We start from the raw sequence: 27,635 nt of genomic DNA, 5'->3' as shown, positions 1-27,635 counted from the left end.
GTGATGGACCCAGTCTGGGACTGGGGGGAGACTGGTCAGGGACTGGAGATGGACCAATCTGGGACTGGGGACACTGATCTGGGACTGGGGAGACTGGCCTGGGTCTCAGGATGGACCGATCTGGGACTGGGGAGACTGGTCAGGGACTGGTGATGGACCCAGTCTGGGACTGGGGAGACTGGTCTGGGACTGGGCGGGGAACCGATCTTGGGAGGCGGAGCTCAGCCCGGGACGGCCCGGCCGGCGCCGCAGACGATCGCACACGGGGCAGCGCCCCGGATGCCCCGGCCCGGCAGGGACCCTCCTGGGCGGTTCCCTCCCGGCCCCGCCCCCGGCCCCGCCCCTTCCCCCGCCCCCGCCCCCGGGCCCCGCCCCCGCCGGCTGATTTCTCGGAAAGGCGTGCGCGCTTCAGAGAAAGCACCGCCGGCCGCGCGCGCCCCACTGGGCGGCTCCCCATTGGGCGGCGGGAGACAGAGACTGCTCCCCCATTGGGCGGAGCGGGCACGGGGGGCGGCCGGCTATTGGTGGGGAGGCGCGGGGCCGTGGGCGTTGGCGGGCCCGCCCTCCCGTGCCTCTATAAAAGGCGGGCGCGGTGGGCGGTGCGGGCAGCGGCGCGGAGCGGAGCGCGGGGCAGGTACCGGTACCGGCGGTGGTCCCGGCCCCCGCGCTGCCTGCGGGGACGGGGCTTGTGGGGTCTTGGGGGCACGGGCTGAACCCAGGCCGGTACCCACGGCCCCGTGCGTGCGGGGGCGTAAGGGCTGAGCCCGGTTGATGCTGAGCGCCGCTGGGGTGGTGGGAGGTGCTGCCCGCCTTGCTTCGCGGCAGCGCCCGGGGTGCATGGGGTGGGGAGAGCTTGGTGGTGGCTTGGAGCTGGGGTGGGGAGGGTGAGGGACTGCGGGGTGATGGTGCAGTGCTGCCTCTGCCAGCCGAGTTCTCGGGCTGCTTGTCCCTCCTGGCGCGGGCCGGGGCACAGCTCGCTGCAAGGGAAGGGGCTCCTTGTCCTGTATCTGCTGGCTCTTGTCGCTAGTGGCAGCCTGAAGGGATTGCTCAGCCTTTTGTGGAGGGGAAACGGAGCTCTGGCCTCTGCCAGTGAAGGGAACGAGCTTTCTAGAAAACAGGCTGATGTAGAGAGTCCCATTGCAAAAGCATTTCTGAAGCTCTTCATCTTGGCGTAGCTCAGGCGCAAGGTGTTTGGCGCGGGAGCCTGCGGAGAGGCTGTGTGTCCCCGCGTCCCTCCGGGGATGAGCTGTGGCACGTGCTTTGGGGTGTCCAGCTCTGGAGGGGCAGCTGGGATGTAGAGCTGTGCCCTTGGTGTTGTTTTGGCTGGTGGTGTTAGCTGTTGCCACCCCTAAAAACAGAGGCTGTGCTGCAGATGGCCAGGGAGGTCTGCGTGTCCTACTGTGCAGCAGTAGGGCAATGGAGAAGGGACAGAAGTTGGTGGCACTGAGCTGGTGTGAGTGGCAAAGCAGGGACCGCCAGGTCTCGGGCTGTGCTGGGAGCATCCTCGTCTTCTCCCCAAAACCTTCCCCTGGGGCAGTAAATAAAAAAAGAATGAGGGAGAGGCAGTCCTGTAAGATTTGGAGGAGAGCTGTGAACCCAAAAGGTCTGGAGGGCTGATCCTGGACCTGCTGGTCACTTCTGCCAGGCCACCAACTCCTGAAGTCCCTGCAGGTCTTGCCATGGGGGTGACAGGGGATGCCGGGAGGGTTCAGCCTGGTACTTTGCTTCCAGCTGGGTGGGAGAAGCTTTCTCCTGGGTCCTCCATGAAGTCGCATAGCGGTTTTGGTTAAAAATGACCTGAGGTCCCCAGCAAGGGTGGCTTGACTTCACCCTGCTCCTTCCACACGTCGGGTCCTCTGTTTGAGAGGATTAGTTGTGTGGCCCCATCGCTGCGGTGACTCTGGGTGCTTCCTGGAACCAGTGCCTGTTCCCCAAATAGGCAGTGCCCAGCAAGAGGGGCTGCTGTCTCCTCCGGGGCAGACCCTTGTGCCGAGACCACCTGGGGACAGCGCTCGGCTCCTTTCTCCCGCAGACACTGAAGGTTGTCTGCCCCAGGATGGCCTGTCCCAGTGTCACTTGCTCAGGTGACAGCACGACTGGATGCTTTAATCCCTGTCTGTCTGCTTCCTATGTGACTTATCCCGCAGCAAAAAAAGGAGTAAACGGGGCACCAAGTCAGCCTGTTTCTGTGAGCAGAGCTTTGATTGATAGAGCTGGAGGAGGAATTTGTAGCAATTCAGAGGAAATGGCCTTGATTTTTTTTCGTTGTAAAAGAAGCAGGGGGGCATGCTAATGTACGGATGTTGGCACGTGGGACTTGCAGAGCCACCGAAAGCTGCTTGTCCCTGCAGGCAGTGCCGCTACCAGCTGTGCAAGTGGCAAACCAGAGCACGGCACAATCCCTCGTACACCCAATTATGGTGGGCCTGTGCTGGGGGAGCTAACGGGGCTTGGACCTCTCGCTCCATCCAGGATGTGTGACCGCAACGGTGGGCGGCGGCTCCGGCAATGGCTTATCGAGCAGATCGACAGCGAGCTGTACCCTGGGCTCATCTGGGAGAATGAGGAGAAAACCATGTTTCGCATCCCGTGGAAACACGCCGGGAAGCAGGACTACAACCAGGAGGTGGATGCCTCTATTTTCAAGGTAGGGACAGATGGTTAATGCCTTTTTTCCACGGTTCCTGAGCTCAGTGATGCTGGTTTTTTCCTGGCTGACAGTCCCACTGGTGGGAGATGTGCATGCTGCCTGTGGGTTTTGCATCTCTAACCCCTGCAGGAGATGCTTCACCCCGCGATTGGTCTCCCAGGCTCTTTTGGGGGGTATTTGTTCCCCTTTGCCAAATGCTGCTGCCAGGTTTAGGTTTATTTTCAGCATGTTTGAATCCTGGTCTGACATGAGAAGGAGCTTGACGTGTTCCTTTTGACCTGCTCTAAACTTATCAGGCTATTCTTGATAAAAGCTGGATTTACAAAGGAAAAGACTTTGCAGAAGGGAAGGAAGTTTTGAATTTCACTGAATGGGGGATTTCCAGTTTTGGGGAAAAACTGGAAAATTCCATCCCGAGCCAAAAAGGTCAGGCTCTTCCCCAGGAATTCCCTTCCCTCTGTCCCCAATTCCAAATATCTGTACCGGTGAGTGAGTTCACTTTCAGGGCAGTGACAGCTGGTTGGTGGCTGGTTTGGGAGCGCTGGGTTATGAGGATGGCATTGAATTCGGCCATCTGAAAATATATAAAAATCTATTAAGTAAATATGTATATGTAAAAAATAATACATATTTTGCAACCTCCATTATACATATTTTGCAATCTCCCTTCAGTGGTAAAAATGTAGTCTCCCACCAAAAGCATAAATGATATTCTGATCTTAAAAAAAGTAGTTTTCACTTATTAGTCAGGAGCTGGAAAATGAGGCTTACTTTGATTTTTTTTTTTTTTTTTGAGGTGTTACCAGGTCATTAGGAACACCACTGCTTCAGCAGTGATTCCTCCCATCCCCAGCAGCTCCTGACCTGTCGGTGCAGAGATGAAGCCACATATTATGATTTTGACCTCTGCTGTTTAAAACCTGGGTGCCGCAGCCCTTCCTGGGGCAGGTGGTGCTGCTCTGCACGCAGATGCCCGTCCCCACGTGCGGTGGCTGTGCACGTGTCCGCAGTCTAGGAGCGAAACGGCGAATACGCGTGGGATGGTTGAGAGGGTGCAAGGGGCAGAGGGGTGGGGAGAGCAAAATACTCTCTGCAGCCCCAGCTCCTTTGCCCTGGGGGTTGAGGAGACTTGCAGAGCTCACATGGAGGATTTTTTTTTTGTTGTTGCTTTGTTTTAGGCCTGGGCTGTTTTCAAAGGCAAGTTCAAAGAAGGTGACAAAGCAGAGCCGGCCACGTGGAAGACACGACTGCGCTGTGCCTTGAACAAGAGCCCTGACTTTGAGGAGGTGACAGACAGGTCCCAGCTGGACATCTCTGAGCCCTACAAGGTCTACAGGATCGTGCCGGAGGAGGAACAGAAATGTGAGTGCCTTGATAAGGGACTGACCCCCAGGTGTGGGTCGGTCCTGCGAGTAACCACCGGCTTGTGCTGCTGACCTACATCTGAGCAGAGCTTCCTGGCCAGACACTGCTCTTGTGCTGTGGTGCTTTGCTTGTCCTGCTTTGCAGAAGATGTCCCCTGTGTCACTGCGGTGGCGGGGAGGAGGAAGGACAGGCTGCTTTTTTTTTTTCTACCTCCCTAAATAGCTGCTTAGGAAATGGGGGATAACTGCAGCGTTGCATGGCCTTCCATCCCATAAGGATGTCGTAGGGGGCAATCCAAAATCCTTCCCTGTTTGGGGGGGGGGTACTTGAGTCCCAACCCATTGTCCTCCCAGCGCCTGCCGTGGGTGGATGGCAGGGAGCTGCAATAAATCCCTTCTCTCTTGCCAGCAGTGATTAGAATAGCAGTAATTTCGCAGAGAGCAGTTGCTGCTGCGATGTCTGGTGTGGTGCAGGTCATGCTAAGTATATCTCTATTTGTGGTTAGGTGTGTGCGTGCTTTTTTCCTTTTTTCTTTTAAAAAGTAAAAAATTTGCGGAAAAAATATCTCGTTGTCAGGAAATCTGCCTTTAGCATCTCGGTCTCCCCTAGCCGCGTTCACACGGGGGGCATGCTGCTGCTATGCAAATGGCATTGCAGGTTCCCACCGGCAGCGTGACTGCGCTCGGGGCGGCTGGCGGAAAAAGGAGAAGCAGCAGCAGCAGCCCCAGTCTCTGGGGTGCTCAGAAAAAAAAAACCAACCCTCTGCTCTAGCTCTGTCTCAACTACCGGCCGGATTTTTTGATTTGCCTTGTTGCTGGTCACTGTGCACTGGGGCAATGGGTTGCAAACTGGTTTTTCGGTCCCCAAAAGCAGCTCTGGGTGGAGCTGGAGGGGGCTGTGAGCCTCCCTGAGGTGCTGTTACGTGGCTCTGCTGTGCTGTGGTTCTCGGTTTCATAACTTTCACAGGGTGAAGGGTTTCTAAAACCCAGCGGCGAGATGAGCCGTGGCAGGGGGGTGGGTGTACTCACTGCATCCTGGCCCCTCCTTCCAGGCAAAGCGGGCATTGCCAACGGGAGCAGCCTGACTGATGCCACAGAGATGGACTGCAGTTCCTCTGCGATCGATGACCTCATTAAAGAGGTAAGCCCTCACCGTGGCTGCAGGTTGCCTTGGCTGGAGGTGGACGGATGGCGGGTAGTTGCCCAATAAAGCGTTGCCTTCCTAAAATTCAGTCTGCAAAGCTTTGGGAATGGGCCTGGCGAGTGATGCTGGGTTTCGCAGCTCATTGATGTGAGCCAGCACTGGGACACGGTTGCTGATGAATGGTTCGCGCTTTTGATTTTCATCCGAGTGGGTGAGACCTTTGCTAGGGCATGGAGACTGTTTCACAGCTCTGTTCCCCTTCTTGGCTGCATCACCTTGGGCTGCTTCTGCTCAGTAACTCTTGAGGGTGTTATTTGAGCGTACAGCCTGGGGAATGCCAAACTTGCTCTTTCTAACCAAAAAAGTTCATTGGCGTCCTGTTGGCATTGCCATTTGGACCTTCTCTGAGCACTGCCGGTACCTCTGGGCAGGGCAGTGGCTGCCCAAGGCATCAAACCCCCTCTGATCTTGCTGTCTGGTCTCGCACAGCCCCCCAGTGTAGATGAATACCTGGGGATCATCAAGAGAAGCCCCTCACCACCCCAGGAGACCTGCAGAAACCCTCTGATACCTGACTGGTGGGTGCAGCAACCCAGCCCTGGTAAGTAGCTGACGGCGTGTGCAGTGTTTAACAGGACTGAGCTTTTTATCTGGGGCAGAAAAAACTTACTGTACAGCAATGGGTAATGGACAACAGTTGTATTTTCCTTATTAAGAATGTTTAAAGTACTAATTATGAACACTGTGGTTGGTAGCAGGCACTCAAGAGTGTGCATTGCCCAAGAATAAATCCACCTGGGAGTATTGGCTGGCATCTCCTGTGTGGGAGCTGGGAAGCCTGATGTGCCTGGGAGGGGAGAGGGGGGGATTGGGGTTTGGGAGCTGGGCACGCAGGCACAATTCTGCTTTCTCTGCCCGCAGCGTTGCCCCTGATGAACGGATACTCGGGCTACGAGCAGCATCATTCGGGTAAGGCAGCTCCCTTGCTTGGTTGTGGACTGTGGCCATCAAAAGCCTCTCTGGGGCTTGGCCTCGTGTGTGCGGTGGCAGAAGGCGGCTCTGACTCCCCTCCCTGCCTTGGGGAGGGCTTTGCTCTGGCTTTGGGAGGTCCCGTGCCCTCCTGAGTGTCCACAGGGTTTGCATGCTGAGCAGGGATGTATCCTGCCTGTTGTCCTGTGGCCGTGGCTCTGGCGTGGGGGGCTGCCCCGGGATGCTGGCATCAGCCGTGCCTTTAGCACGGGGAGATCTGCCTGCAGCGAGGGAGGCGTGGAGCAAAGGCAGGAGGAAGGGGTTCAGTATTGGGAGCTCTCGCTTGCTGATCAGCGCTGCTACCAGGCTGAGTGCTGGAGGAGATGTCCTCTAGCAAGTAGGAGGTCATCTCCATCAAATGAGACTTGCTCCCAGGAAATTTTGCTGCTCTCGCAGAGTTTGGGCACTGCAGTGATGAGCAGGCAGGGCTTGTCTTCACCTGATGGGTGGTATATGTGTCCATCCCCTCCCAGGTTACTCCCAGATGGTGATCAGCTTCTACTACGGTGGGAGGCTGGTGGGCCACATCACCACCTCGTGCACCGAGGGCTGCCGGATCTCGCTCAGCCAGCCCTCCAGCCACGGCGAGAAGCTGTATGCCCCAGATGCCCTGGAGCACGTGCAGTTCCCCTCAGCTGATGCCATCCAGAATGACCGCCAGAAGCAGATCACCAGGAAGCTCTTTGGGCACCTGGAGAGGGGTGTCCTGCTGCACAGCAACAAGCAGGGCATCTTCATCAAGAGGCTGTGCCAGGGCAGGGTCTTCTGGAGCGGGAACACCATGGTCTACAAGGACAGGCCCAACAAACTGGACCGGGATGAGGTGGTGAAGATATTTGACACCAACTTATTCTTCAGAGGTTTGTAGGAGCATTTCCCTCTCTTCATCCACTTGGTGGGGTTGAAAGGGTGGAGCCCTTGGCCTAGGAGCACTTTGGAGTAATCGCTGCCCATCACTGATGGGTTACCTAAGTGCTCTGGATGAGTAGCTGATGCTACCAGCTCTAGGAAGAAATAACCTGGTGTTTTGTGTCGCTAGCAAACTCCTCCTGGTTGGAGGCTTTGCACAGCAAACTTGGCTTCTTTTGAGCCCACAGCTTTCTTCCATGGCAGAGTGCTTGGTCCTGAAGCTGTGTAGCAAAGGCTAGCAGCTTGCGGCAGGCAGCTTCCAACTGTTCCCCTCTCCTTGCAGAGCTGCAGCAGTTTTACAATAACCAGGGCCGCTTCCCGGACAGCAGAATCATGCTGTGCTTCGGAGAGGAGTTCCCGGATGCCGTGCCCCTGCGGTGTAAACTCATCCTTGTCCAGGTACGGAGGGCTGCCCCTTGGAGCTCTGAATTTCGCCCCTTGTCTGGACCATATTGCCCTTTTTCCTCCACAAGCAGGGCTCTAGCTTCAACCCTTGGAGCCACAGACCATTGGGGTGCCTGAATTGGTCAGGTGGCAGGCATGGCATGAGTATTGGCTTAACCATAGCCTCCTGAGAGGTGCTTGGGCTGTTGCTTGTTAGAGCTGGGTAGATCGTGTTTGCAAACAAAGCTTCCAAATGGCAAAAGCTGTTCTAAACCGCTAGGAAATCTGTTCTCTTCTTTCTGTTCCTGCCTCTTGGCACTGGAACCTCTGCCCTCCCCTGTGGGAAATGAGGAAGTAAATCCCTGGAATGGTTGAGTTAAGGGACACCCTTAAGCTGAGCAGCCAACAGATGCGGTGAACAACTGTGGTGGACAGCAGTGGGGCTGGGAAACTCTTGGGAGGGTGAAGGAGGTGATGGGATAAGAGGGGCAGTCCCCATGGCTCTGGCCAGAAACTTCTCCCTGGAGAAGCTGAAGCAATTCTGGGATCTGGAGGCCTTGGGGCAATGCAGACTGTGTTTCTGGAGCCTGCACCCCGTGTGGGACCCCCTCCGGCCAAGAAGGCTGCAGCAGCAGGGACATGGCTTGGAGGGTACAGGGAGGGTGTTGCATCCTCCCTTGAGCAAGCAGAGACCCACCAAGTCTGTGAGGTCCTGGAGGGGATTTTACAAGTTCAGAGTCTGCACAACTTTCTGACCTGGTCACCTCTTCTTGCCTTGGGCGTCTGGACCAGAGGATCACTTTGCATGTGCTGGGACATCTCCCAGGCTGTCCTCATCTCCCTGTAGCTCTGCTGGGAGAGGAGCTCTTCTGACTGCTCCTCTTTTCCTAGAGGTGCTTTGCCAACTGCTCCTCTTTTCCTAGAGGTGCTTTGCCAACGTGGCTTGTGGAGTTGGACCTGTTGGCCCAGCTGGACCTGGCCACCTGGATCTGTTGGGCACAACTGCTCTTCTGTGTCTCTGCCACCCCATACCCTGCTGCCTGGGCTGGTGGGGGTGGATGGCAGCAGTAGGAGATGCCCGAAGAGGCTCCTCTTCATTCAGTGTCTTCATGACTTTTCTTTTTGCGTAGGTGGAGCAGCTGTGTGTCAGGCAGGTGGTGGAGGAGGCTGGGAAGACCTGCAGCAGCGGCCCCATGCTGCCCATAGCTGATGAGACACAGCATGACCAGGTATACAGGATCTTCCAGGACATCTGTGCAACGCACCAGCGGCCACTCTTCAGAGAAAACCAACAGATTGCTGTCTGAGCCTCCTTCTCTGCAGACGTAGCATGGCGGTTTGGGTTGATCTAGACCCAGTTTGGTCCCATTAGCGCTTAAATTCCCATTTTGGAAAGTTGGTTTTTGTTCTTTGCTGTTTCCAGTCCAGAGTCTGTATAAATACAGCAGTCAAAATTGCCATGAGAAAGCAGGTCAGATGCTCAGTGTCTGTCCTGCAGACACTTTAGTGATTAAAAATGCCTTTTGTACCAAGCAGGGTGGTCCTGGTACCGTTGTCTATAGCTGATGGCAGGGGGCGGAGGGAGTGTCTGAGCTGTGCAGGAAGGTGAGGGCTGGGAGTGCTTTGTGTTGCCTTTGTTCATGGCCAGTAAGCAGAACTGAAAATCAATAGCTATAACGACCTGCCCCAGCAGGCTGCAACTGGGACCTTGCTGAGAGCCATTTGGTAGGAGGTGACTCTTGGAGAAGCCTTAAAATGCTCAAATGTAGGAAATTCTTTCCAGAAATCAGTTTTTTTTTTTCCCCAAAGAGTCCTGCTGATGGAGGATAGGGTATGCCTTCCAAGGAGAAGCTTCTCAAATTCCTCTTTATTTTTGCTATAAGGTTTATATGGCTATCTACCAAAGTATTTTGAAACTTGGAAACCAATGCAGAGGTTATATATGTAAATGTTGAATATAAGAATTTAGGAATCTTAATTTTTCCTAACTAGAGACAGAGTTTATATAAATATATAATATCTTTAATTTTAAAGATTGCAGCGTAGTGTGAATAGGTTGGCTTCACCCTCCCCAGCGCATGTGTCGGTCTCTCCCAAGCGTGACCAGGCAGCAGCATCCATGTGTAAATCCTCATTAACATGCTTTGTGCGTGCACCCAGCACCGGGGAGCTGCTTGGGCACGGGGCTTGTGCCTTGCAGCTGACAAACTAGGACTGCACATGTGTGCGTGCTACTAAGCTGCCTATTTATTTTATGCCTGAGGTTTATTAAATTTTTTTGTAATGTGGTTTTTTTTATCTTCCTGCAATTAAAGTGCTATATTTTGTATTTCTCTTGCAATGTGGTTTTTGTTTGCCATGAGCGGGGTGTCATATCTCTGGGGGGGAGAACGTGGTATCTCTGTCTTGCTCCTGCCCTGGTCTTCCCTGTGGTGGGGCACGTGTTAAGCCTCTGCTGTTGCCTCCCTCCTGCTCTGGAACGACCTGGTTTCATCTCGGGGGCAGGAGAGGAATGAGCCAAAATGCTGTAATGCAATGGAGGGAGGAAAAGGGCCCCATTTGTAGGGCCTTTGTTCCAGGGAGCGTGAAGATAGGTCCCTGCCCCTCTGCCACTGCACTGACCTGGGTGTCCTTCGCTCTCTGACCTGGGCTGGGATGCTCCAAGGTCATGGGATGTGGAGCAGTTATTTATGGTCCTGCTCAAAGGCATACTCTTGTCCTTCCCCCCTCACTGCCTGGTGGAGCCTTTCCCCACTTGTCTTCTCCATCCACCTTTCTCATGGGGCCTGGTCTAGTGAAGGTGGTGGGTGGTGTTTGGGGAGAACCACGGGGAAAAAGGGAGTATCTGCCTCGGTCAAATGAAGTCAATGCTGCAGCAAGGGGAAGCTGAGCATCTGCACCCTTGCCTGCCTTCACTTTAAGCCTGTGTCTGGGGCAGCACCTCAAGAGGTTCTGGAAGGGTGTGAAGACTGTGTTTGATCTGTCACCTTGCCCCCTGTGAAGGACAAACACCACCAGCTCCTTCCCCATAGCATGCCCTGCCATGTGCTCTGGGTCAGCCCTGCCAAGGGGTGCAGGCAGGGAAGCACCTGCCTTCACGGGGTGACTCTGGTACCCCAGGTACCGGGGATGTAGGACCTTGTGGAGGGGATGCTTGGAGATCCAGGCAGTTGGAGGCTGAGTCTCCTTAGGAGATGCTGAGGAGATGGATGCAAAGCTGTCCTCCCTGCTTGCATATCAAAGCAGATCGGCCCTTTTTTGCTGCTCTACCTTTGTTAATGATAGGGACCTTCCCAAGCATGAGTGGGTGGTCAAGGCACAGTTAAGATGTAAGGACCCTGACCTGGGGTGAGTTGACCACAGCTCACCTCTGCCAGGAGAGCGTTCTGTCTGCTAGCTATTTTGGGGTGAGCAACTCAGCCTTCCCAATGAAACCTCCCTAAAATAATTAAGCTTTCAGCTCTCGTGGGACTTGAAGCTGGCTCCCCTGCATCCCTCCAGGGTAAGCAATTACAGCCTCTGTCCCAAAGAGCTGTGGGTGCACAGCAGACAACACGCAACTTGGAGCACCCAAAAAGTGCTCTGAGATGGGAAACCCAAGCTGAAACTTTGTGTTTATACATTAGGATTAAGGGAGGCCCTGCATCCCAAGCGATTTATGCTATGAGCACCCTATTCTGTGGCTAAGTTGTTCTCCATGCCCCAACCGTGTTGGTGGGATGCTCGTAGTCCTGCTTGCACCCTTGTGCACATCCCTTGCAGGCATTACAGCATGTGGCTTTGGTGCTGGTGAGCAGAGATGGCCTGCAGACCAAGGTTTTTGAGGATGCACCAGGATCCTAAGCGCAATAAAGTCCCCAACTCCTGTAAGCTCTTACAGGATGCTTGGTCACAGACGTGGAGGTTGCACCTTGTAGGTGTACCGTCAGGATTCATCTCCAGCCTTTCCCTGCTCCTCCTGAGGGCCATTGTGGTGTTCCCCATGAGGTTTAACCCTGTCCTTTGTGCTCCCTCAGAGCGTGAGGAAGACTCATCTCCCCATGGGTGAGGTGCCTGGCGGGGGGAGCTGGTGGCGGAGAGGTGGGAGCAAGGCACCCGCTGCGGTCTGTGCTGGAACAACACGTGCCCACTTGTGAAACACATGATGGGCTGCAGGCTGGGATGCCATAAACACCACTTGCGGTTTCCCCAGATGTCCTGGTGCAAGTCCTTCCTCAGAAACCACCATCTTGTGCTCGCCTGGAGCCACCTGCTACGTATTCAGGGCTCTTTCAATTTCCACCCCAAGACCGCAGAAGAGCGGTGGGGAGCAGAGGCACCTTTTGTTGGACCCGGCTGCACTGTTTATTTTTAGTGTTGCCATCGTGCCTCAGAGCCCAGAGCTTGGTTTGGGACTGTGCTCCGCCTCGCTCCATAAAACCAGCAGCACGGCTCCTGACCTGAACGGCTTCCAAGTCATGTCCAAGAGGGGACAACTGGTGGGCGTGGAGGGACTGGGAAGGAAACTGTGGGACAGGGTCTTATGGCAGAGGTGGGATGCAAGAAGGATAATGCGGTGGGGTGTGTGACTGTGGGCAGGGGTCCCCTTTTGGCTCAGGGCTCAGGTAGGGCTCACAGTTGGGTTTGTGCCTAATGCCTGGCCCAAGCTGGACTTCCCCAGCTCTGTCATACCGCCAAAATCCAACACGAGAGAGGCCTCCAAAGATGCTCCAGCAGACGGGAGCAGGTTTCGAGGTAACCGTGCCAGGTTGCACTAAGGGATGCTCTGGCCCAGACTCACGGTGGCCTTTGTAAAAGCCAGGAGGAATTTCTGCACATCTCATACTTTTCCTGCAAACCTCTTGGCCAGGCTGGCAGGGCACTGCCATCCCCACCGCCCTGGCTGGGGAGCGGGCGCTGGTGGTGTCCGGAGGCAGCTCCTGCACCTCGCCTGGCCCCCGGCAGCTCCAGTGAGCTGCTTGGTGCAGCTGCGCCAAATCTTAGCGGTTTTGGGTGACTGGGGACTCAAATACTTTCATTGGTTTCTGTTCACTTGGGTTCTTCTCTATGTCCTCACTGAAGTGAAACCTCAGCGCCTGGTGTCGGCTCTTCTTCGTCAATGGCTCATCTGTTGGCAAGTCCCAACAGTGGTCCATGTCTTCAGCTGAGGGTCCCGTCCCCAGATCCTGGGGGATGGATTAGGGACATATAACATCCATGGCACAGGCTACATCCACTCCAATGAATGATCCTCACTGGTGTAGTAGGACTGTGGGTAGCATGAATGAGAAGCTCAAAGGCTGTCCTCCACAAAATGCTTGCTGCTTGTCCAAATGTGGTTTCCTACACCTTGAGCGTATGTTTGAGTTGGAGCAGTGATGCCATCAAACTCCCACCTGATGTGGAAATATTTCCTTGCTTCCCGGGAAGGCCAGCCCAGGTACCGGGTCCTGCTGCTCCTCCAGAGAAGCCTGCAATCCCTGCGGACATGGGAAGGAACTTTCTGGGAGATGCCCATGCTAAACTCCTGCCTTCGGGAGCAGAAGGGCAGGGTGAAAATTTCACATGAGAAGGAGAGAGTAGCTTGGTTTCCATGGAGTAAGACTGACCTTTCCTTGCAGGAGATAGATGGTTCTCCTCAAGTGTGTTTGGGCAGCAGCAGTGTGCTTACCCAATCCTCATATCGGCCAGGGCAGACAACGTGGGGGAATTTTCTATTGACGCCTTCTCTAAGGTCTTCCAACATAAAGACATCTACTCCATGGTGTACACTAGAGCACTTTGATTTCTGGGTGCTGCAAGGGACTTGATAAACACTGCAGCCCCCACCTGATGTTTTACTCATTGACTTGGGGTGTTATTTGGGTTCAAAGCCAACCATACCTCTGAGATTTGTCATGGCTGGAAGGCAGTTGTGCCACTGGGAAGCATTTTCCTTGGGAGAAAATGAGCCTGGTTATATCCTGCAGCGTTATCAGTCTTGTTCCTTAACGTGCTTCAGTAGTTTCCCATGACGTGCCCTTCAACAAATGCAAAAAGGACCACTGCATGTGGCTTCAGGAGCAGAATTGAGTGTCTGTGAGGACAACCAGGTTCTACCCATCCCTCCTACACGCTTGAAATACAGTGTGAGGAGATACTTGGTGACAAACCTGCATGGAGAACAGGCTTGCTGGACTGGGGAGAAGGAAGGTGAGGTTTGGATCCAGAGCTCCAGTCCAGCTAAAGCTCCTGAGATATAGCCCATCTCAATCTGGAGAAGCAGGAAAAGCTCTGCAGCCATCTCCATCCAGCTCTGGAGGCCAAGTGCTCTGTGGAGAGAGACGACCACAATTCAATCGCAGGTCCCAGCTCACAGTTGAACTGCTCAGGAATACGACATAAACCAGCTACAGCTGCTTCCTCCAACCTGCTGCTGCTTGCCGTGGGCCCCCACCGGCCCCTATAGGCGTTAGAAAACAAACAGTCACTTTTTATTTCTAGACACTAGGGTTTCCAACTGGTTTGATTGCTCAATGCCTCGTTTCAGCACAGCAGCCTGTCCACGACGAGCATCTCTGGGCTCTTCCTGTGAGCGTGTTGTAATATGGGAAGCACCCTCCTTCGCACGGTCACCAGCGGCAGGACATCTCCTCCCTGCTCTCAGGAAGGCAGGAGATCTGCATGGGGGCTTGTATCTCCCTCTCCAAGGGGTTTGTACCCCCTTGGTTGGGCTCAACACCAAGGACACCTCAGTGATGCCTTGTGAAGGAACCCTGGCAGAACAACCCACCTAGAGTTGTCTTTGGTGGAGCTCGAAGGACTTACACCCTTGTTTGAGGTGTGACTGCTCAGTGCTCAAACTGGTGTTACGTGGGATGTCCAACTCACGCTTGCGTTGGATGGTCACCCTACGTGGCTGGTGGGACTTGGGTCGTGCATCAGACCACACTTCTCATAAACTCAGACCTGTGCAGGGAATGGGAGGGAAGGGATGATCTGAAGGCATCTCATTAGCTCTGGGCATCTCAGCTCTGTCAGGGCTGTCTGAGAAGAAGGGAGAGGAGGCAGTGGGAAGAGCCGAGGGCGAGGAGGCTGAAGTTGCAGGATCTGAGCCTGGAGAGGCAGCCAGCCTGCCAATTTCCTCAAGCTAGGCTTGGCTGCAGAAAGGTCTCACGCAGAGGAAAGGAGATCCCAAACCCCAGCAAGCATGACAGCCACTTATTTTTCCGAATCCATTTTTGACAGATTACCTCTTCCTCCTGTAAGCCTTTGTCGTAACACCAGATACAAGGTCATGAAAACAGGCTCCACCCAAGCCACAGCTGCAAAAATACACAGAGACGAGAAGAAATACGGCAACACTTGTTTTGTTTTGTCAGACCTTTGGGTTTATTGTGAGACCAAGTCTGTGAAACCAAGGTCCAGGCTGAAATCCCCTCCCTTCCCCCTGAGTTTGCATGCACCTAGATGTTGTGTCCTGCTCTCAGCCTATTTTTGGTGCATGCGATTTGCTTGCAATAATGCGATTTGCTTGCAATAACGCAGACACCCTGATGCATCGAAGTGGCTGGAACCATAAAATACAGTCACATAGCTTTTTGTGTGAGGCACAAGTCGCTCGGATACCAGGTAACCTGGGCGTCTGTTGCTCTTCGGAAGAGTAACATGGAAGAATGTCAACTCAGCCCTAAAATGCTCATGAAAATGGGAAGAAGCAAAAGGGTATTTCAGGCTGTTGCACAAATGTGCAATGTAATGTAGCGATTAAAAAAATGCTCCCAGTTGGAGAAACATTCCTTTTCTTTCCTTTTTCCCCCCAACGTGTGAGAGTAGCTGGGTGTTCGTGGCTCCAGTTCTCTCTAAGAGTATCATTTACACGGCTTTTGTAAAGCTTCCGTACTTGTGCTGGATGTTTGACAGGGAACCGCAAATGATAACGTGATTTTGAACTGTGGAGCAAGTAGGCTGTGGATTTCAATAACAGCGATCACCAGCATGCTACGGTTCCGGGTTCTTCTTCTGATGGGCTTCAAAGGGAGTTTTGCCCCAATTCATCTCCTGCATCTCCACTGCAATGAGCCAAGAAGAGGTGCTGGAGGGCGGTGCACGGGCGTGGGAGCTGCTGCCACGAATCCTGCGCTGCTTTCACTTATCTGCTCTTTTCTACCGCAAGACTGAGTGTTGCTGAGCCAAACTGTGAGCTCAGCTGCCTTAAGAAAAAAAACCCGTAGCCTGTATCTTGTAACTCAAGGCTGAGGGAGAGCAGATGGCAGTGACAGTCTCCATTGCACTGGAGAGCAAAGCGTGTGGACAGGACTTCTCCTGTTTGCCCTCGCCCACAAGGCAAGTGCCGTGAGAGGCAGCTGTGCCGTGCAGATGCTTGCAGGGCTGTTGTGTTTGGCCAGGGAGAGGTGTGTGGAGCAATTTCTCTCACCCAGCTGGAGGGTGAGGTCAGTGATGTCCCTTAAGCAGTCACCGGGCAGCCTCCAGCTGATCTGAACCTGGCGCTTGGATCTGGCTGTGGTCGGGGGTTGCGTCTACCTCTTAGCTTGGTGCTGAGCTCCAGCTCAGAAACTGGAGTTGTAACTCAGTACTAACCTCTTTGCTCACCGAGGCCATAAAACAAACACACATTTCCTTGACATCAGAAGCCTCGGTGCACCAGAGCCAGCTCTCCATCCATGCCATGCTGCAGCGGCCGTGTCTAGAGGCCACCAAACATCACCTTGGTCTCTCCATGCCAGCAAGGTCACCTCCACTGGTTAATCCAAGGATGCCCTTCTCCTCGTTCAACCCTGGTCTCCTCCCACACCAAACAGCCCCATTCCCCGGCCTGACCTTGCACCTTAGGACAACGCCATGCAAATCCACCCCGGGACCCGAAACTTCTTGAGGCTCCCGGTGACGTTCCTACCAAAATCAGCGTTTCCCCATTTTTTGCACAGCAATGGCAGAGCAGGTCCCCATCAGCCGGGCGCTGCAGCCCCCGGGGGAGGCGTGGGGTGGGGGGACTGAGGTATGTGGAAGCAGCACGTTTGTTCAAAACAAGTGATTCCCTCGCCTGGATCTTTCTGTTCTGTATTTCTCTTGAGAAGTAACCACTTCTCCCTGAGATAAATCTGGCTCATGGACACAGCCGCAGGGCGCAAAAGGCAGCGTGTCTGCAGGTTGGTCTTCCCAGCGAGCGCGGCTAGAAAATAGAGAGAGGGATCAGTCTAGGGAATGTTTCTACACCTCTGGCCCAGAAAAAATAGCCTGTTTTTATTTTGGAGGAGGGTCTGGACAGCTCTTTTGTAAAAATCCTGGATGTTTAGAATTTGCCGGTTTGCTTTGCTGCTTCTACCCAAGTTCCTGCTCTGGGGTTTTCTCTGTTTGCTCCTAAATGCTCACCACCACTGCGACCTCCCGTCCTTCCCCCGGGTGCCACTGAGCTCTGGAGGAGACCCGCTCCCCAAAGAGATGGGCAAAGCCTTGCAGCTCTGTCTCTGGGGCAGTGAGTTTTCAGGTGGAGAAGGGACGGGATGACTTGATTGCACTTCATGCAAGGAAGAAAAAGGCAATGGAAAATGTTTCCTCATGGTGTCACCAGCAAGGGCAAGGAGAGCCTGGAAGAAGGAGTCTCATGGTTGGGAAGCTGGGGAAGGTGGGCTGTGGTGTTCACCACCAAGCAGGAGATCGAAAAGGTGGGGGAAAGTGAGGGATGAGGGTGGATGGAGGGAAAGATTCATTACTGATGCAGCGAAGGAGGAGCTGGTGGAAGGAAGTCAACAGAGAAGGGTGAACACCTGCCATACCAAGGCCCACCAAACATCCACCCCGTCCAGGTCTTACACCCAACATCAGTCAACTGATCTCTGGGAGATGAAGGAGCAAACCTGGCAGATGAATCTTGCTGTGCTGAACCCAAAAACCAGTGGCTGAGGGACAGCCTGGACCACAGGTTGTGCCTGCAACGTGGTGGGTCCCAGCCCCCAGCACAGCTCTTCTCCATGGATGTCTTTAATGCCCTTAACCGGCTCATGGCTGTGGTGGCCAGTCCCTACAAAGTGATGGCCAAGAGGTGGACTATACGGAGAGAAGAGGGGAGAGGAGAGAGGGAATTATCCCCATCGGGCAGGATATGGTGCTGGTCGCTCCTGGAAAAAGGGGAATCTCCTGGGTTCCTCCTGATGAGCCCGAGAGCATCTCTGGTGCACGGCACTGCCTCGGTTCCTCTTTCCTGGCCACGGCTGGGTCTCCTTTCATGGGGCTGAGACGAGGCAGGAGGCCAGCGTCAGGCTAAGCACGGGGGGGAAAATGAACCTGTTGTGCCCAGCCTGTATGGCTCTGCCCTTGGGGTGGATGTGGGAAACTCTCGATCTTTACAAGAGACTGGAAATTCTGGTATAATTATAGCCTCGCCGTGGGTTGTGAGAAACCAAGGGGCTTTACAGGTTGCCGTGCCGGGCAGTCAAAGTCACGGTATGCAACTCCCCCAGGAGAAACATCGAGCCCCAGCTGAGCCGTGGCGTGGAGCAGGGCAGGATCGGTGCAAGCCTTCCGGGACAGCTATCGGCCACCCCCTGGAAACCCCTTTCTCTGGCTGTGCAGCCTTTCTGCCTGAGGGGTCTGTCCTCTGATGAAATATATAGTAGCGATGGCTCAGGGGAAAGTGGTTTTCAAGGAGGACGACGGTTTGGGATGTTTAGAAAAAGCACTGGAAGACGTGCTCCAGGGTGGTTGTGAATGGAGGAGCCCATCTTCTCTATTTTCCCCCTTTCAGCCTTTCTGGGTGAAGCTTCTTCTCACCCCGAGGATGAGCCACAAAGCCAAGAGATGTCATTACAGGAGGGTTTTGAGTAGCAGGCAGGCAGGTCTCTGTCTGGGCTGGTTTGCTAGTGCCCATCCTAGCCTGGAGCTCTTTTTGCCGTGAGTCTGAAACTGTATTTCAATGTAGGGGTCTAACGCTGCAGGTTTGCAGCCCTTGGCGTGAAAGCAGGAGTGTGAAAGCAAAACCTTGCCCTGGTTTTGCCTCGTTCCAAAATTATTTCATATTTGTAGTAAAGTGACAGCACGTTAGAGCTGCTGGAGGAAAGGAGGTTGCTGTATTCGTCGCTGCATGAGCTGCGGAGTCTTTTCTGGTCCTCCCTCCTGACTTTGACTCTCGAGTAGTTGAAACACTTAAGCACGATAGTGGAAAACGGAGGATTTCACCCTAATTTTTATGAGACTGATATAGTTTATAGCAGCCTTTTTCTAAAGTGAGAAATGATAGAAATGCTAGAACCGGTGACTGCAGCCTAGGGAGCATTTTTGCACAGCAGCATCAACCTCAAGTGCAGGACCGACAAAAGCTTTGCCTGTGTGTGAAGGTTTATTTGCCGAAGGCTGAATCATCCGGGGCCGTTCGTGCTGCTTATTGCTTTGAACCACCATGATTTCATTCATCTCCAAACAACCAGGAGTCATTCAGCACAAGTCGATGCATCACGACCCGATCCTCGAGATATCACATGCCTTATCATCCGCGGAGGACGATCGGCGGAGGTAAGGCTGGAAATGAGCCTGGTGAATGTAATAATTCACTCTCGATTTGCGTGGCCATCACCGATAGATGCTGAGATCTTGCCAGAGAGGTGATCTGATGTTCAGGGCAGGGCCAGATCTGAAAATAGGAGGAGGGGAATGAGTCGTAACGTTTGTTTTCTCTTTTATTGGCATGCTGTAAATGTTCACAGCCAGCCTGAGCCATCAGCTGGGCACAACGTGATAATCCTGCCTTTCCCGGAATCGTGCCCATGGTGGCCCGTGGACCCGTTGCTCTACCTGTGACCCCAGTCTGAGCTGGCTTTAGCACACCTCTGTTTTTTCTTGAGCCGAGAAATATTTGTGAGTCGATCATATCTCTCCTATTCCTTACTTTTCAGCAATTTTAGCCATTTTATTATTTTTTTGGCCAGAAGAGGAGGCTGGTGGGGTCAGAGCCGCTTTCGGCCAGACCCGCTGCCCTGTATGTTCAACCAGCTTTTCTCGGGGTGGATTTGGGACAGACCCAATTGTCCCCAAAACCAGCATCTTTCCATCACATGCAGGGGAGCCTGGTTCAGCTTCTGAGGCTGCAGGTGCAGCTATTTCAGCTGGCTCTGAAACAGCCCTGTTGCCTATGAAAGATGAGTGCTTCGGCTTTGAAAATCCACAAAGCTGCAAAAAAAAAAAAATCCCCAGCCCCTTCCCCCTGATACCGAGAGCTGCTCTCAGTTTTATACGCTGGCAAAACCTTGAGTTTCACTGAAACGAGCTGCGAAAATGCCTCGCCATCCCCTGCCCTTTTTGCAGCTATTTATTGTGTGCTTTCGTTACAGCCTCCTCCTGTACCTTGACTTAAAGAGGGATGCTGGCTTAAGACCAAATTTTGAAAAGCAAATAGGTAAAAATTAAGCAAACGAGCTCCGGTGCACAAAAACCATGTGCACAGAAAAGCAAAATTCACCAAATAAATATTTATTTTGCTCAAGTGAAGCTCCCTAAAGAGGCAGGGAGGACTTTTCCTGCTGGAGTAAGCCGCATCCCTTGGATGAGATCCATTCCCTCTGATGACAAACAGAGCCTTGGGTCCGAATTTGGACTTTGGCCTCTGCCAGGAATTAAATAATCTGCATCACGCTGCTCTTATCGAGATTTCAGCTCTTTGGTTTCCTTCTGTGTGATGCTGAGCCTGGAAATGCCCCTGCTTTAAAAATCAGAATTTCCTCCTGAAAATTCTGGCAGAAAAAGTGACGCGATGAGACCTGGTGACTGACGGTGACGGGGCTGGTCCCAGGCTGGCAGCCTTGGGGCTCATTTACATCTCATCGAGCGAGAAGTCGGGCGTGAGCCGCTTTCCGCTCAGCGCCTGGCTCGACCCAAACCCCCCCCTCACCGTTCGCTTTGTCTTTCTCAGGGCTGGCAGTGAGACCTCAGAGGGCAAAAAGCCCTGCGAGCTGTCAAGCCTCTTTTCCTCGTGGGTGGATTCTCTGGTGTCTAGTAATGGGGGGTTGAGCACGTGCTTCGGCCTCCTCTTCATCACCTCCGCTGCTATATTTGCTATTTCCAGGGGGTTTGCAGGAATCGAGCATTTCTGAGGCTGCTGAAATCAGGTAGAGCTGAGGCGTGGAGGCAGATGCACAGATGCCATCGCATGCGTCCCCTGCCTTAGCAAACAGAGCTGCAAACGCCCAGGGCTCGCCGTGCAAAGAGACCGCTCCTCCTGCTTTCCCCAGGCTGTCGCCCAGCCCGACGCTCCTGCTCGCGGCTCGTACCTGTCCCGCTGTTATTTCTGGCTGCTGAGTCGCTGCGGGCTTCGAGGGGCTCCCAGCGTCGCGGGCAGCGTGACGGCGAGGAAGCACCTGCGAGCCCTCTGCTCAGGAAGCCGGCAGCGGCCCGCGGCCCCGGCGTGCGCTGGGCTCCCGCACGTGCTGTCCCCCTCCTGGGGCTCCGTGCGTGGGACACCAAAGGGACCCCCACCTCGCTTGCTCAGCCCTGCGTGCAGCCCGGAGATCTCCCTCCTCCTGAGAAGCTGCCTGGTTTTGGGGCACTGCCGGCAGCAGCTCACCCTCTCCCCGGTGGTAACCTCCAAAGAATTTCACAGCGATTAAGTGTCCGACGGCCATTGCCAAGTGATAAGGGCAACCCAGGGACCCCCAGGGGCTCTGGGGACCTCTCCAGGACTGGCTGGATAAGTTGTCCCCGCTCGGTTGCGTTGGTGCAACGCACGGGCCGTGCCAAGCTGCACCCGTTGCGGTGCCCGGCTGCGGGTCCCTCTCCTCCCAGGGGAGTTAGAGAAGCTGTGAGAAGAGAGATCAGCGAAGGATAGCCTGGGCATCGGGGTGCCATGCGCTGGCTTGCTGCGAAACTCCGTAGCGAGTGGCTCCGTAGGTCCCCAGTTTCGAGGGAACGCTGCAGCTCGCTCCATGCCATCGCACGCAGCGGGAACGCTAGCAAAATAATTGCCTCGCACCCCAAGCAGGCTGGTTGCTTAATGCTGCTGGGATTAGGGCTGCTTTTTTGTCATCGTCTCTCCCCCGTTGAGGGCTGGATTGCTCAGAAGAAGTGGCAAAAATGTAGCTGGGGAGGAAACCAAGTGTTTGCAGCCTCATCCGTCCGTCTGCGTGCATAGCACCCCTGTTTGCACGGGTGAGATGGGCGGCGAAGGAGATATTAAAAAGGGAACCCGGGTATCGCCTCCAGCACGCGCCCTCCTGTTGGATGCACGCTAAGAGCGATCAAAGGGTTCGTGTATCTTTGCCCGTTTGGAATCCAGAATGAAAAGCGAACTTTTCTTCTCTGATTTCTCTTAATTCTGCAATTTTCGAACTCTACCCATCCCTAACAAAACTCAAAAAGGCAGTTCGCCGAAATGTCGATCTTTGGGCCCGAAGGAAATAACAACGCTCTGATAGAGGGGAGCCAGTATTGCAGCTGCGACGCTGCTTGCTGGGAGCGTGGATTCCCTTGGCCTGACCCTGGGATGCTGCGGGTGGCTGCGTCCCACGTTCCTGCAGCTCCCACTTGCCGGGCACGGGTACGGGAGATGAGTTTGGGGAGAGCAGCACCCATCTATGTGCTTAATAGAGTTAGCAGTTAACGAAGGAGCTTCCCTTGCATCCCGCACTTTGCTTATTAAATAAATACTGCGCCAGACAGGCTGCAGGGTCGGGGAGGAGGGTTTTTCCTGCCATATTGAGTATGCCAGTGAATGAGAGATCTATTTCCTTTTTGCTGCTGTTATTAATGCTGTTGGACTCCTGGTCCTTTTTTTTTTTTCCCACCGTTTTTTGGTGCAGGAGGTTACAGGGTGGGATGGCGCATTAACTCTTTTGCTCCTGCCCCGTCCTTGTACCTGCACCAGGGTGGTGAGTCAGAGCCGGGCGTCCAGGCGGGCATCTCCTTAGGGCGAAAGGAGGAGTTTGACAGGGGTGAGCAATAAAAAGAGGGAGAAAACCAGGTCAGAGACAAATCCAGGCCCCGGGGGGTATGTGTGTGTGTGTGTGTGTGTTTGCAAAATAGCTGGAAATCTCACAAGGCCAGGCTGTGTCTCATGAGATTTCTGATACTTCCCACTTCTGGCTGGGCCAGAAATACCGCAAGAACAACGCTGCGTCATCATTCTCGGCGCTGGCTTTGCTCTTCCCACACTCCCGGCAGGGATTATCCTCCCAAACATCCTCCAGGCTACGGATCCGCCGGCGCTGCCTGCAGCTCCCGAGGCAGCGTCGCTGAACGACGCCCAGCGCAGACGGCGTCCGGCTCTTCCTATTAAGACCCGTGTGTCAAGAAGGAAGATATTTTTGGTCAAGAAATCAAATGACTCATTTGTGGATCCGAAGACCTATTTCGGGACAGAGTGTGCGCCTCCCCGGCGCAGTCCCATGCCGGTGCTTGCAGGCAATGGCTTGCTGGGGATCGTAAAGTACCCTGGGTAGGTGGGTGCAGAAGGGACATTGCACCCCCAGCCTCCCAGATCTCCCGGATTACGAACCCCAGAGACTGCCGGTGGCCAGGGATGTTGTGCAATCCCACTGTACACGTTTCAGTTCGGTCCTTACCCTTTCCGCCCTCCGGCCGGGTTTGTTATACAGAGGAAGCTTGTTAGGAGCCTCGACAAACAGACAGGAAACCGAGTCTCTCACTGCGCGTACATATTGTCTGCCAGGGGCTAATTTTGAACAGAAAAAGACCTTATTTATTTCTTTTATTTATAAATCCTGAGCCTTGAGCTTTGAAGACAAGCACACGCTCTTGTTGGGCTAGGAAGTGTGCAGGAGAGGGCAAGGGGAAGAGCAGCCGTCGCGGCACGGAGCGGTATGAAAGCCTGGGGTCACGGCAGGCTCAGACGCCGCGTGATATGGCATGGGGTGATGTCCATGGGGTAATGGCCAGCAGAGACGGTGCAAATGCCAGGGCTCAGCCTGGGCAGCTCTGGGTGACCAGTCTGGGAGTGGAGACTCCACCAAAGACCTCATGGGCATCCCCTGTGTTCATGTCGGAGAAGGTGATACCGGGCTGCAACCCACATCGCCCGGCGAGGGCTGAAGTCCCGGGCAGCTCCACGTCCCTATGGAGGTTTGGGTGATGGGAAAGAAGCATCGGCGAAGTTAGGTGGCCAAAGCTTAGGTCCATGCCTGGAGGCGTCACCCCTGGCCTTGGCCACCACCTCTGGAGAAGCCGCTCAGGTCCCCGCCAACGCCAGAGGCAGGGCAAGGGCTGCCTCTCACCCACCCCGTGGGCTCCTGGCCCCCAGTGGCCCCTGGGGACTCTGGTGAGACCTTCAGGGAAATGAGAGACTCCTTTGGAGATGGTTTTTTTTAATTTTCCGTGTACTGGTGGGTATTTCCAGGGCAAGGTAATGTGATACGGGCAGGCAGATATTAGTCACCGCAGCAGACTTTAAAAAGTGAAAACACGAAGTCGAAAGCTACCAAACCTGTGGCAACTTCCCAAATCCCACCCGAAAAGTAGCAAAACTCACCTAAAAAGGCACAAAAAAAGTAAAAGTTCCATCATTTCTTTTTTGGGGTTGGTTTTTTTTTTTGTTGTTGTTGTTGTTGCTGTTGTTTTTGGAGAAACATCATGCTGTATTCCGAGAAAGGGGAAGCGTTGGGGCCATCGGCTCTGCAGGGTTGTGCATCTCCCATGGGTGCCTCCTGGGAGAGCAAAGATGGGGGGGTGAGCCCCAGCACCCCGGGTTGCATCAGGGCTTGGGCAATGCAACAGCGATGCTGAGGTTTCTGTGGCAGAGCCGGGAGGTGCAGGATGAGACACGCGGGTGATACCGAAGAGGAGAAGCCTCCCCTTATCCTCACTCTCTGCCCCGTTAGGGCTTTGCACGGATGGGTTTGGGCACAGGGCTGCTCCGTCGCTCCCCCTCCTACGTAGCCACATCCCACTGGAGAGCTCGGTCTCAGCTGCACCCAAAAAGACACACCGGCCATAGCGGCTCTTTTCTTTATTTAACCCTCCCCGACCCCAGGATCGAGGAGCCACTTCCACATTTCCCCCCCGGCCACGGCCAAAAAGCCCTGGAGCCGTTTCTCCTCCTCCTGCCCGGCCGGTCTCGCTCGCAGATGCTCAAACCACACGCGCCTTCACCCAGCCCATCGCAGATGGACACGGCTAAAAATACCTAAAAATACTGCCTGGCCGCAGGCGTCCTGCGAGGGTCTCACAGCCAGAGCAGCTGGGACCGAGAGGACAGGCTAAAAATAGGGGTGCGGTGTGAGTTTCAGAAGATCCCGAAGCATAAGGTGAAACTCGGTCTGGGGTAACGGAAGAGCTGAGCGTCTTGAAGGGCTTATTTTTGCCTCGAGGAGGCTCAGCAGGAGAAATGTGGGAGCCTGGTAGCTCTTGTGTGTGGACGTAGTGAGGCATCACCATCACCTCTGTGCATCGCCTGTGTTTGCTCTTTGGGGTCACCACCCTGGCAAGGGGCCGCCTTCTTGGGGACCAGAGGTGCTCAACCCATGCTCTACCCACAAATCTCCTCTTGGGGATGAAAACCTGGGGGTTCGTCCCCCTCGATTCACGTAGCAGGTCCGGGCTTGCATCCAGCCCAGCATTCCCCTGTAATTCCACGCACGCCTGATTGCATCCGTACAAATCGGCTGAGCCCCATCCTGCCCTGAGACAACGCTCACGCCCTCCAGCCTTTTATAAGGACGGCAGCTGGGGCAGGGGGAAAACTCTTTCTGATGTTTCTAGACGTGAACCACGAGCTAGTGCCATGCCTGAAGGTGTGTGGTCCTGTCCGGGTCCCCCCGTCCTGCCACCGAGCCCATCGCGGCCCCGTCCCCCCCACCTTGCACAACCCGCCGGTCCTTCTCCTTCTTTGCGCTGGGTGAAATCAGAGCTGTTATTTCAAAGAGCAGCTTGTGATTTATCACTGTAATCTCAACCACAAGTTGAGCTGGCAGTAGTTAGGGGAGCTACGAGGAATAAGAGAAGGGTTAGCTATTAATTTCTGCATCCTCTATGCTCTTGAGGTTTTTATTTCTTCAATACAAGAGCAAGGAAATATGGGTTTCTGCTGAGTAAAGAGGAGAAAATGAAAAGGAAAAAAAAAAATTGCCCGGGATTTGTGCTGAAGTAGCTCATGTTGAGCCATTTCTTTGTGTACTGTCAAAAAAAAAAGCAACTTTCTGAACTTTGAAAGCCGAGGTCATTGCAGAAATCGGAGGCACCAGCCCTTTCTCAGGAAGGGCAACACCCTGGGAAGGAGAGCGGGGTTGTGCTGGCAGGTCCACGAGCAGAATTGAGTGGGGTTTCTCCTCTCTTTCCCCCTTTCCGCTGCTCCATAAGTCACTTTTATGGCTCTCAGCAGCCGTTCTGGAAAGCACAGCTTTGCGCCGATGTTAATGAGTCTTTAAATCAAAGGGGCAGCTGAAGGGTTGTGTTGGCCAAATCAAACGTTGCATCTCCTTCCAGAAAGGGGATGCACAGCCCGGGGTGTCAGAGATGCAGAAAACTCCCAAACACTGCGAAGTAACAGCATTTTCATCTTTATTACTTGATTTTTTCTTATTTTGATCTTTATTTATATATGATTCTACAGTTTATTTAAGGCTTTAAATTCTATTTTCCCCAGCTTTGCTTTGCTTTGATGGGACCCGGAGGCATATTTTTTGCTAAACGTCAGTGAGATGCAGATTATTTTATGTAATTTCAGACTCTGGAGATCTAATAAACCCCCCAAATTTTCCCAAATTTCCCAGCGCTGGAGCCTGGTAGAGCCCTTTGCATCCAGTACTCTGAGCTCCCAGTGTGCTCAGAAGAAATCCATCAGTTTTTTACTTCTTTTCCTTGTCTTACAGAAGAAAAGGCTATTTTCCAGGCTTGCTACAGACTGTGGAGGAGTCAGACAGCATTTTAACCCAGTCTGAGGAAATGACAAAGCATTAACTCCCCTGCAAGGTACTGGAATAGTTTTCATTAAATACAATCTTTGCAAGAACCCCGCAGTTATTTTCCAAGCCAAAAAAAAAAAAAAAAAAAAGCTGTTCTTTCTTGGCCTTTCTGGTTTGCTAATCTACTTTGACATTTATTAGCAATTATTTATTTCCTTCCCCGTTGGCTGTTTATGGTGCAATTTTTCAACAAAATAGGCATTACTCAATAATAACCTCTGCAAAAAGGCAATTAGGAAATGTGAAGACGTGTGTTGCAGGGATGGCTTATAGAGATTGTGGGCCTTTTCCCATATACAAAATCTCATTTTCTGGCTCAGAAAGAGCCAAAGATGCTGCTCTGGGCAGCAGACCCTGGCCAGGCACCACAGCCTTCACCCCATCTTTTCTGCAAAGGACCCAGGGGCTCGTCCCTGCTGTTTGCAGCCTTTGCAAGGAGCAGCAAGCTGAGAAACACATATTTAGGAAGACCTGTTTTCACCGTCTCCTGGGTAATAATTTTCTTTCTTCCCTTTGGGTTTTGGTGATGAGGAAGATCTGTAAGAAAACAGGATTCTTGTTCCTTAATGAAAACGCTCCACGCTGAAAGACTCCCTCGAGTTCCCGTAAAGCCCTAAGGTAGTGCAAAACCGAAAAGTAAAAAATTAAAAAATAGCTCCACTTTCCAGTGCACATCTCGGGAGCGTTTCCCCATTCCCCCCCGCCACAGGCAGAGCTCTGTGCTGGCCGGCCACCCTGCAAAATCCCCCCGAAAGCAGTGGCTTTCCCAAGGAAGGGCTTCCCTACGGCTTCTTGCATGCAAGAAGCCACAGTGGGGGGAAAAAAAAGCTTTACACTGAAATAACGGAGCCTGTAAGAAAATAAAGCCCTTTTCTAGCTACGCTTGCATGCAGCGCCTTGTACCGATCACCCCCTATCCTTCCTGCTGCGTGCTGATGGGGAGTTGGGGCACGACGTTGGGTTCTGGTGGGGCCGTTTGGGCACGATATTGGCCCCTTTCTCATTCCACCCAGCTGGGGATTAATTGCAAAAACCATCCCAGAAATCGCCGGGGCCAGGTGACGGCAGGAAACACGCTAGCGAGAGGTGAGAGAACAGCGGGTGCTGCTTGAAGGCGGGGGACAGCCCAGTCCTGGTTCTGCTTGGCTGGAGCTATCACCTAAAATAATCAGCCTCGCTGCAGTATTTTTGCTGGTTAGGGCAACTTAATTTTCATTTTCCGACCGGTTTCCCGGCCGGGACACAGGCAAGGGCTGGTTCAGGGGGCAGGCGGTGGC

At 53.7% G+C, this 27,635-nt stretch overlaps 1 protein-coding gene across 1 annotated transcript; it reads left to right on the top strand.

Moving 5' to 3' along the window:
- The first annotated feature begins 618 nt into the window (after positions 1-618).
- IRF8 (interferon regulatory factor 8) lies at positions 619-9,793 on the top strand. Its single transcript, XM_075510939.1, has 9 exons — positions 619-634; positions 2,473-2,647; positions 3,829-4,012; positions 5,067-5,155; positions 5,648-5,759; positions 6,080-6,127; positions 6,661-7,047; positions 7,380-7,495; positions 8,611-9,793. The coding sequence occupies exons 2-9, from the start codon at positions 2,474-2,476 to the stop codon at positions 8,785-8,787; spliced, it is 1,287 nt and encodes a 428-aa protein (XP_075367054.1). The 5' UTR covers positions 619-634; position 2,473; the 3' UTR covers positions 8,788-9,793.
- The last annotated feature ends 17,842 nt before the right edge of the window (positions 9,794-27,635 follow it).

The sequence above is a fragment of the Mycteria americana genome, chromosome 8, assembly GCF_035582795.1.
Source record: "Mycteria americana isolate JAX WOST 10 ecotype Jacksonville Zoo and Gardens chromosome 8, USCA_MyAme_1.0, whole genome shotgun sequence".
NCBI classification, from domain to species: domain Eukaryota; kingdom Metazoa; phylum Chordata; class Aves; order Ciconiiformes; family Ciconiidae; genus Mycteria; species Mycteria americana.
Note: the sequence above shows the minus strand (reverse complement) of the source record. Positions and strands in the feature narration are given on the sequence as shown.